This window comes from Rhodnius prolixus, unplaced genomic scaffold, assembly GCF_049639745.1.
Source record: "Rhodnius prolixus isolate KJV_2025 unplaced genomic scaffold, Rpr scaffold_2, whole genome shotgun sequence".
Taxonomy (NCBI): Eukaryota; Metazoa; Arthropoda; class Insecta; order Hemiptera; family Reduviidae; genus Rhodnius; species Rhodnius prolixus.
This window is the reverse complement of record NW_027411592.1, coordinates 59,794,730-59,806,169: the sequence shown is the minus strand read 5'-3', so window position 1 is coordinate 59,806,169 and position 11,440 is coordinate 59,794,730. Positions and strand designations below refer to the sequence as shown.

The 11,440-nt window shown below is 33.1% G+C and overlaps 1 protein-coding gene across 1 annotated transcript; it reads left to right on the top strand.

The window, feature by feature from the left end:
• Positions 1-1,006: 1,006 nt before the first annotated feature.
• Positions 1,007-11,159, top strand: LOC141448498 (uncharacterized). The gene is made up of 3 exons (XM_074116877.1): positions 1,007-1,333; positions 3,130-4,329; positions 8,608-11,159. Exons 2-3 carry the CDS (start codon positions 3,369-3,371, stop codon positions 9,780-9,782), a joined length of 2,136 nt encoding a protein of 711 aa, XP_073972978.1. The 5' UTR covers positions 1,007-1,333; positions 3,130-3,368; the 3' UTR covers positions 9,783-11,159.
• The last annotated feature ends 281 nt before the right edge of the window (positions 11,160-11,440 follow it).

Sequence of the window (11,440 nt, the reverse complement as noted above, 5' to 3'; positions counted from 1 at the left end):
TAGACGAAGTTCCTCCAGTTCACACTATCAAGTAATAATGAAATTATTGCTTATTTCAAATGGTAAGTATAACTGTAAACAAGATAAGCAACTTTACAGAATAGATTTTTAAAGGTTTGGAATTTTTTTTTTTTTTCTTTGGAGCGTCATTATTTATTACTTTAAAACTTATGATAATTAAACAGATATTTATCTATCACTTCCATTGGTAATCATTTTTAAAAAAATATACAAATTTTTTTGTTTTTGGGAAATCTGTGACAAAATTCTCAATTCTCAGTCGAGAGAAACAAAAACGGCTAGAAATGTTTTGCTCAAATATAATAAGGAACGTTTTATTTGATTTTTTGGATTGTGTTATCCATGATTTTCAATAAATAAATAAAAAAACTTATGGTTTAAAGATTTTTTTAAAAAGAAATCTTGAATTCCGGGAGTACAGAATTTTGCGGCTATGGGAGGTTTAGAATTCAGCCAAGGAAAAAAAAAAGGATTTTAGTAGATCCTATAAGCCTCGGAAAATATTTCTCTATAATTAGTAATTATCTCGGAATAATAAATATTTATAATTGGAATTATTCATCTAATATACCAACAACAAACTAGCACAAACCTTGGCAATACCACTTTTTTCCCCATAAAAATCTATAGAAAACCCGAATTAAAACCCAAATCTACTCTCTTCTTGTACTGGTACAATTTTAGACGGAGAGGGCTTCTTTTAAACCGCTTTATGGTTGAATTTTCGCATTTGTACTTAAAAACGTAAGGTTTAAACTAATTATGTTTTCATTTTGTGGAAACATTCAGTTTAATTCAAGTTTCGATTGACATCCATATAATTTATTAATTATGCTTAAAACATGTAGGCCGGTGATAACCCACGTTCTAAAACTCTAAGTGAATGAATTCTTCGTGGGAAAATGAAATTAAGGTTGAAACATCCTTTAATTGATATGCAGCGTTCCAGGAGGGGGGCTTTAGAACTCTATTGTCCTCAAAAAGCGCCACTTGCCACGTAGCATTTACTAACTGAAGCACATAGAATGTTGATGAATTTTAATCGCTTGAGGTTATGTTTTAATAGTAAATTCTGTATATTGTACGACAAAACGGTAGGATTATTGTTCAAATTAAGGATAAATAATAACTATTGCAAAATTTGTTTAACAGTGGAGAATGTGAACTATTTGTGTAATTTTTGTTTTTTTTAGTAATATTTCTTTTTTGGAATCGAAGAACAGTTGTAAACCAAGTTATTGAACGTAGTCCGATGTTACACTCAAATTAAAAAAAAAACTACGTAATTTGAAAAGTGATAAAAATGTGCTAGGTAGGTGAATGTTATTATTTATTCAATAAGCATTTAATATTTTATGCAGTATTGTGTTGACACCCAGTAATCAGATAACTGCAAATAAATAAGTACTTGCACTAAAATCACATATACAGTTAGTGACAGTAGCATTCATGCAATGCAGTACAAAAACCAACATTTTAAATATTTAATATTAGCTTCAAAACAATTTCTGTAAGTACCACTTTAATAAAAAGATTTTTTTTTGTTTTTCACATTATAAAGATTTTTCGAAAATACACTATTCATTGCATTTATCTTGATCTATAACTTTTATTCGCATCATTTTCTAAAAAAGTATTATTTCATGGATTTTCTGAGAGGGTTATAAAGAATCATTTCGGCCTAATTTTCCGTTTAATAAATGCTCGTAGTCTTTAAAAGTGGCCATAAATTAATTGCACTATCTAGATTTAATGTGGTCTTGTAATTTGTGAATGTTTGAGTATTAATATAAGGTTATGTAAATTAATAAATATGTGTGAGATGAAAAGCTCAAGTTTGACTTTGGATTCGCTAAGCCCAACTATTTGCTGCACTTATCTACTATTTCTGCAGGCCGAACGCTGTATGCGAATTGTATGAGTGGTTGAGGTGTCAGTGTAAGTGGTGTTTTTCTTGTTAGGATGGGATATCCAAATGAACGTCCCTCAAGAAATGGCTAATCTATTTTCGCTGCGCCGGAGAAAATATGTTTTGGAAATTACGAGTTTAGAAAATGTATAAGTTAGAATCTTAAGAATTTTTAGAGAAAATCATGTATGTATTCATGTAATCTTTTTTTCTCGTTAGTCAGGATGTGGTAACCCGATTCAAGGCAATAGCCAGTTTGTCCGATATTAGATTAATGAATAAATTCGGCCATTCTTTCCATATCGTTTTATGAATGTTAATTTTTATTCTCAGATAAATTCAGTAATTAAAAATGTAATCAAATGCACAGAAAATCGCCGTATGACCTTTTAAGCTATATACTTGCAGTAGTACTTTCAGATAATATGGTTGGCGACATAAATTTCCTATTGTCTCAAAAGTTGGGTAAAAGTTCGAAATCAGTCTTAAAGGAAAATATATATGTTTTAAGGTAGTTAAAAAAAATACGAGTTCGAAATTCAGGCTCGTTGTTTAAACAAATCAGTTTAATGATAAATTTTGTTAAAAAAAACAAAAAATCCTAATTATTTGAATACATATGTACTTCATGTTTTTATAGTTGAATCGATAGTTATCTAAGCTCTTGATCTTTTGCATTTCGTCCTATTCTACATTTCACATCCTCAATTATTATTATTAAACTATATATAACAGACACATCTGGTGTGAACGATCTCACAACTTTCACTTATTCTTCTGTTTTCAAGGCTGTTTTTTTTTTACTAAACATTAGTTAGACGTCTAGAATTAGGGTTAGCGTGACATCTCGGAATACCTTGCTTGAATGTATTTTCTAGAAAATGATTTAAATTTTTGGACAATCGAGAATTTTCTTCATGTTTGAAATTTTTAGCATAAATTCTGACATCACCTTAAGATTATTATATAAGTGATTGCACCATATTTTTTCCCCCTGTACTTGTGCCAAATTTTGCTTCGATCGCGCCGAAATGTGTACTTTATCACAAAGCCCAATTATTTACGTATGTGTTATCAGAGTAACTATGTATAGTTTGCTTGCATATAAAATATGTTTAAGTACCTCTCTTTCTTCTTTTACCGAAATATGGGTTATAATAAATAATTTTCTAACTTCATAACTTTTAATCATGTTTCAGATTTGGTTGGCATCTCCTTTGAAATTTGGTACTACATTCTGTGGTAATCTAGCTCAAGCGCAGATTTCATACAAACCAAATATTGAAATCGATTGGAAAAAACACATCGTAACAAACTGGAAATATATGTAGTAATGGAAGAACTGACTGACATCTGCTCGATCTAATTGTGAATGGTTGATACAGGAGAGAATCTGTAAAAAAAAATAAAAGAGGTTTTTTTTTTGTTTTTTTTTACAATGGAGCATCAGATTGACGGAGATTTAGATAGTAATACCGTAGAGAAGGTCTTAGAAGGATGTATGGAGGAGACGAATAGACGAATGGAAGGACCCAATAAATCTAATGAATCCGAATGCCCTTTTGATTCATTTGAGATTTTGAGATCCCAACTGCTATCACATTTAGGAAATTCAGCATTTTCTGGTGAGAAACTTTATAAATGTAACGAATGTGAGTACAGTTGCACAAATACCGGTAATCTGAAAACACATTCCCGAACACATTCAGGAGAAAAACCATATAAATGTATTGTATGTGATTATACCTGTACACAGTCTAGTCATTTAAAAATCCATATGAAAACACATAAAGTAGATAAACCATATAAATGTAATTTATGTGACTTCAAATGTAAAAGATTAGGGGAATTGAAAATACACAAGCGTACCCATTCAGGAGATAAACCTTACAAATGTACTGAATGTAAATATAGTAGTGCTCAGTCTGGTCAATTGGAAATGCATATGCGAATTCATACAGGCGAGAAACCGTACACGTGTAGTGAATGCGATTATAGTTGTAAAAGAATTGGCGATCTTAGAATACATTCACGAAAACATTCAGGCGAAAGGCCTTATACCTGTAGGGAATGTAATCACAGTTTTGCACGATCTGATCATTTGAAAAGGCATGTGCGAATACATTTAACCGAGAAGCCATATAAATGTAATCAATGTGATTACAGTGGTAAAAGTGCTAGATATCTGCGAATACATCTACGAATACATACAGGCATAAAGCCATATAAATGTAGTGAATGTAAATATAGTTCAGTACGTTCTAGTGATTTGAAAAAGCATGTGGAAAGGCATAAACGTAAAGCTAAACTTAGTCCTTCGCCAGAAAAATCGGAATCAATCCCAGAATCATCAGAATCACCCTCTTTAGATTCACCCCCATCATCACCGCAGACTCAGTAGAAGCATCACATTTCTAAGCAAGTTTAGTTCAGGTGCTCTCTGAGTCTAGTAAGTCCCTCTGCGGAAAGACAGGGATTTGAACGTAGTTTAATGCCAGGCTGGGCAAGTCCATTGATTAACATTTTTGCACACAGCACGTTGCACCTTTGGTCTTGCTGCCGATTAGGAATTGCCGTTCTTCGCAAAATTCTCATCCACAATGTAGAAATGTGCTTCAGAGAAACTTGTGTAAGTTTATCCATTTGATTCCAAAGCGGCTAAAAATGTCTCAGAGAGTTTAACACTCATGGACTTTTTTTTTTTTAAAGATCCAGTGATCGGTCAGTCACCTCGAGCCCTTCTAGAAAGAATAAAATGACCTTATTTTCTATTAGAATGTCACCCCAATCGATTGCAGGACCTCACTTTTACTCTTAAACCTTGACATGAACGATTTATAAATGGCAGTCTCAGCTATCATTTTAATCTTTGCTGATTAAATTTTTTATCTTGTCAACAGAAGAGTAACTGGGTACTATTAGAAACACCCGGATCCTGCTCGAAGAAGTTTAGTGGGGCATTAAGGGCCGATTGAATTGGAAAGGCAGGTAATAATGTTCTCGAACTAGAAGCAACCTTTTATTCTTGAAAATGTTAAGGTGCTATTTAGACATCCTACCGAGAATAATCAGAAGACTATAAAAAAGCGTAATAAAAGCTAGGAAGGATACAACTACTTATTGAGAGCCTATTTTCTGTCTTACATGGCGGAAATGCCGTGTGAAAGCAGACATATTAAATTCTGAGAGGCCTTATAATAGTAGTGATTTCCATTCCAGAGGTGAAAAGCCATAAAATTCACACTTCGCGATAATTCAAACATCATTTTGCGAACCTATTAATTAATGAATATGATTACAGTTGCGAGAAAAGTAAAAGTTCATCGTGTATAAATGCGAACCGCATTCAAGAGAGAATTATATGTGAATGTAAATCCTGGCACTACAAGATACTGTTTGAGATTTAAAAAAATAATAAATGCATAAAATTTGACTAACAAAATGATGACTCATTTAAGCGAGATCTTCAAAGTTAAAAGTTAAACTGGTCGAAGAGCTCCAGTATTAATGTATAAAACAAAGCAATTACAGTTTTCTAAGATGAGATTATCTTATATTGTGATAAGATATTTCCAAATATTGTGGTGTAAAAATCAAATAAATATTCAAAAATGTGGAATAACATGTAGCCTACTGATTCCCTGAAACAGAATTCAGTAGAGTTACTCTCTTTCAGTAGAGCTGTTTTGAGGCCAACAAAGATAAGAGCCATTTTTCCAGTACGTTAAACATCTTGCCTTAGTTTGTGAGTTGTTGTTATCTTTATGTTACTGTTCTTGCATTACTTGTTCAATTTTGTTTTGGGTCCATTTGTATAGAGGAATTATATTTTATACAGTGTAAATATTAATAAAAGAGCCAGTAGTAGTTCTCGTATCTTTGCATTTATTTAATAAAAACACCATAACTGAGCTCTTAAGGAATTTGTAAAAACTGATTCATGTTCATTATTTGTTATCATTTGTACAAATCTTGTGAAAATATACGTAATATTTGATCATTTTTTAAATATAGCTACATAATATATTAATTTTTTATTGTTTAATTTTTTGTATTGCCTTAGAAATATTTATTCATATAATTCATTTGACTATTATTGAGAAAATCCTTAATAAATCAACCCAGGTAATTTATAATTATAGAATATTTAGGAAATTTGTACCTGGTACCTCTAATTGCTGGAAATCGTAGCAACTGCGATGTTATCGAACTCTGAGCTAAATTTCGAAAACTTAACAGATCAATAATAAATAAATGCATATCTTAATATCTATAAGTAAAATTTAATATTTATAAGTAATATAGAAATACTTCTAGGCTTTCTGTGTTTCTTTCTTACTTTATCTTAAACGCCAATTTACACAATCCAGGCATGTGGATCGCATAATACAACTAACGTAACTCACCAGTTACCATAATTATTCGCGTTGAATAAGATAAAATTTATTGTTAAGTTATGTAACTGAAACTGAAAAGTATTAATAGCTCAATTAAAATCGGTTCAAAGCGATTAAAACGCCCAAAGGAAAGGATAGTTTCTTCGGTAGATGAAAGGGCTGTAGAAAAAGAGTATGAAGAAGTACTTTAACTGAAGCTCCACACAACTAAAGCTAGATAGAAAAAACGATCAGATTGAAATTCGTAAATATTATTCAAATCGTATTAATCAATTATTTCAAATCGTCCTTGTTAGGGTAATCACAAGTTAGAAAGCTCTATCGCTCAAGAGGAAAGGAAACTAAAATATTAAGAAAAAGAATTGAAAACTGTAGCATAAAAGATAGATTAGGTTCCCTAGGAGGAAGCCGTCGGCGAAAGTTATGCCTAAAAAGATATAAAACGAAATATTGATTAGAAAAATTAGGATAAAGATGAAGAATCAATAAATCTAGGGAGATATCTAGCGAAAATTTTGCCTAGATCTTGGATGCGAAAAGAGAATTGAGAGTAAACTTAAACTATTCACTTGGTAAAAGCTACAATAACTGTTTGGATATTGAAAATTCCGAATATATTTTAAATAGAAGTGGTTTATTTGAGGCGAAGTTAAAGCGAAGAAGAAAGGACCGTCTCAGCCAGTTATGCTCATAAATATAGAATTGGGAAGGAATATTTAAAAATTATGACAGCAGTAAATTTAATTTTCGATTATTAAATATTAGGGTTTTGTTTTGTTTGATGTAACAATTGGATTTTACTAATGTTAATAAAGTGCTAATAACGAAAGTTGCGTTTATTCAACAATTCCAAGACTTTATTTGTCCCTAGTAGAGCATCCTTGTGTATTTCTATATAATTTTTGAGGAGATACTAGATGTTCGAAGAAAAAAAGGATTATAACAATTGGAGTAGAAGAAAATTGGGACCGTGTAATATATATATTTTTAACTTTTTAATAAGGAACAACTGCTGCTTTTCATCCTTGTCCTTTTTGCTATTCATCTAGATTTAGTGCTTTTTAACAAATATCATCAATAGCGGTAATTAACGTTGTATTTCAAAGAGCTGCTTTCTGATCCTAGGATGTTTGCAGCTTTTAATCTTCAAATCATGGAGGCTTGTGATTAGCTATGTACAATATGAAATGAATACGAAATAGAAATTAAGGTTGAAACGGTCATTAATAGGAGTAGGTGTTCCGGGAGGGGGTGTCAAATTCCAGGCCACCTTAAAAACACCATTGCCACGTCGTATTATTTCTAAGTAAGCACTGACTCGTAAACGAGTAGTGAAGGGTTATGTTTGAAAAGAAAGCGTTCTATTTATATTTGGTATGTTTGTTAGTTACATTGTTTGTTAGTTAACCATGAATTTATTTAGTTAAAGATAATATAAATATGTTTGTTTTCCCTTTTTCTGAAACATTACTTTTTATTGATTTGTAAAGTAGTTTTAGTATATACATTATTGTGTTTCATTTTTTAGCTGGAGAGTTCACTCAAAACAAAAAAGCGATTGAAGAGGAAATTAAAAATATGATTTACAAAGATTTGCAGAAGGTATGTACAAAATCGTAGTATGTATCGAAATAATTGGTAATTGTTTTTGTAAAAGAACACCAAATCTTTAGGGCACTATTATTTTAGATAATTATATTTTACTTGTGTCAATGCTGTAAATCTTTCTTCTAATTATGTTTTAGTTATTGCTAATTAAAAGTGCAAGTAAACGAAAATGTGTAAAAAAGAGAAAGTTAATGTGCATTAGTCTTGTGAGTTTTCAATTTATTGGAATTCTTATGTGAGGTTATTTAAGTATTGTAGTTTCTATTTAAATTTATTTCGTTTAGAAGTTGTTTTTTAAGTGCAATTTTTGTTTTTTCAGTATTTGAAAAAATTATTTCTCAAAAAAGTACAGAAGTAACTGACCTAGTTAAAATTAGTAATGACTAAATGCTTACTAGAATCAAGAGTTGTACTAAGTTACTAAGTAAGAGAAAAATTTAGATTTCATTGTTTAATGCTGTGTCACTTCATGTTTCAGATTTGGCATTTCCTGCTGAAATCTATTGGAATTACATTAACTTCTACTCAAGCATAGCCCTGAGACCTGGTAAGGATTTCCAATGAATGGATAAAACAGTGCAGCACTCTTATTGTATGTAAATAATAACTGGTAGAGTAGGATGGCTATCAACATTTGTGTTGGAGAGAATCTGTGGGAAAGAAATTTGTGAGATACATCGGTACGTACTATGGAGAGCCAGTCGGATTGTAATGTTGATGATAATAGCAAAGAGCAGGACTTAGAAGGAAGTGTAAAAGTAGAGAGTGACGAGAAGCCAGTTAAATGTAACGAGTGCGATAACACATATTCCACATTTGAGATCTTGAGAACTCATCTGCTACCACATTCAGCCAATGCACTGCATAAATGCAGTGAACATGTTTGCAGTTCTACAGAAGCTGCCGAAAAAAAGTTACAAAAACGGCCAAAATCAGTTGGAAGGTCATATAAATGTAGTGAATGTGAATACATATGTAACAGGCCTAGTTCCTTGAAAATACATAAGCGAACTCATTCAGGTGAGAAGCCCTATAAATGCACTGAATGCGATTACAGATGTTCACAGTCTGGTCATTTGACAATCCATTTGCGGACACATACAGGAGAGAAACCGTACGAGTGTAGTTTATGTGAATATAGTGGTAAAAGATTAGGAGAATTAAAAAAACATTTACGAACCCATTCAGTGGAAAAACCATTCAAATGCAATGAATGTGATTACAGCTGTGCATATTCTGGTCAGTTGATAGTACATGCCCGAAAACATTCATGTGTGAAACCGTACACATGTAGTGAATGTGATTACAGCTGTAAAAGAGTAGGGGATCTGAGAGTACATTTTCGTACACATTCAGGCGAAAAGCCATATAAATGTAGTGAATGTGATAACAGTTTTGCACGGTTCGATCATTTGAAAAGACATAGCCGCACACATTTAGAAGAGAAAATGCATAAATGTACGTTTTGTGATTACAGCTGTTCTAGAGCAAAAGTTCTTAATGCGCACATGCGAACACATTTGGGTGAAAAGCCATTTGTTTGTAATGATTGCGATTACAGTTGTAAAACTGCTAGGCAATTGAGAATACATTTTCGAGTGCATACTGGCGAAAAGCCATATGAATGTAGTGAATGTGAATATAGTTCTATACGTCCAAGTGATTTAAAAAAGCATATGCGAAAACATTCAGGCGTAAAACCGTATGAATGTTCTGAATGCAATTACGGTTGCACAAAGGTTCAACTTTTAAGAGCACATATGAAAATACATTCAGTTGAGGAAACACTCTACAGTTCTTCAGGAGATTTATTGGCGTTTCCACCTTCGTCACTGCAGGATCTGTAGGAGTGCCGTATTTCTAAGCCCATTTTCTTCGTGTGCTTTCCCATGAGTGAGAATGTTTCTTGAGGAAACTTTTTAATACCAAATAGGATTAGAAAAACAGTTACTTCACTCTCTTGTAATCAGCAACAATGATTAATTTTGTGACGAAACTGAGTTCTGGCCTTGCCAGTACTTTTTTTTTGGAGTTCCTAAAGGAAGCACCGATCGATGATGGTTCATTACATGAATCTGTGCCTTCCCGCTAGTCTACAATTACCCTTCTTGCAAATCTAGCAGATATTTTCTACCTCACACTAAGGGCATGTTCTTGAGTTCCCTCCCGCCCAATGTGATGAATCAACTCCCTCACTTAGCCCTCTTAGGGTCGTCTGAGAAGGAGAATCTGTTAGTTTGGGATAACTACACAGTAGGGCCAACACTCACCTTTTTCTACATTGCTCTTCTAAAGGAAGGTCCCATAAGAGGATTTTAGGTAGGGTATTTCCCCATCTAACATCTTGTTACTTACCACAATCTCCGAAAAGCATGAGATCTCTTCATCAAAGAGCCATCAACCTTCTCAGTACTAAGGATGGCTACCCCAGATCAAAAAAGGAACCATGCTCTTCAGAGAAGAATAGCTGATAGTCAAATGCATGCCCCTTTGTTTCCCATGCATCCTCTCCCTGCTAGGCACATCTATAATAACCAAAGGTTGGGATTGTACAGAAGAGTGTGTACACTCCGAACTTGGTTTGTCCGCCTAGGCTCTCTAAGAATCACAGTTCGGAGAGCTCAAAGATTTGTATAAATCATATCCTGGTGCTAGACTCTCCCATGCCCTCTGGGGAGCCCCCACGAAGAGAGGAGTCGACAAGTTGAGCACTCTTCCTCTCAAGGAAAGATATATCATCCCCCAATACTCTTTCAGCCATCCTTAGGCAGTCGACTGTTCTCCCAAGCGCGCTGTAACTGGGAAAAATTAATTATTCAAAGAGGAGCCCAGTATCACGGAGATTCAGTTTTCGATATTGTCATCCCTGTGCCATCCATCCATCCTTGTGCACGGTCGCATGATGCCTTGAATTAGTTTAAGGGAGTGCTGGAGAGAAACAAGAAATGACACCCTGGGAAACTTATTGATGCTGCTTTACTTTATTTATTTTTCCCACTTTTGCTCATTTTTCTAAAGAGCCCGCTTACCTCCAGAACTGGATAAATTTTCACTCTACAGTGAGCATTAGGACCTGTAGTAATTAGTTCTACTTTTTAGAGATTATTGATTTTTTCGTCCATACCATCTAGTAGTTACTGTACTGTTCAACACTGGAGATAATTTTGGATAGAATTTGTAAAAAAAAAAAACGAACTTGCTAAAAATAAAGTTTTGAAAAATAATATATTTATTTTTTTAATTGTTTACCTTCATGACCAAACTTCATCAAGCAAGCACTTTCAGATCTGTATTAACTTAAAAATTCCATAAACTATTCTGTAAACTGCTGCAATGTTCTTTGCGAAATTTTGTTAGAACATTTGATGGAGGGTCAAACTACGAATATTTTTTTCACTAAAAGCTAAGAGATGGACTGAAAAAGCTGTGAGCAACATCTAGAGAAAAGGCTACTTGAATTTCAACTAGCTAAATACCCGTACTTATGTATCCTCTCCCAGATTTT

Bases quoted from the DNA above. Each gene is read 5' to 3' on its own strand.
- LOC141448498 (XM_074116877.1), top strand. From the start codon at position 3,369: ATGGAGCATCAGATTGACGGAGATTTAGATAGTAATACCGTAGAGAAG. The intron at 4,330-8,607 runs AGAAGCATCACA...GAAATTTGTGAG, and splicing joins ATCATCACCGCAGACTCAGT to ATACATCGGTACGTACTATG.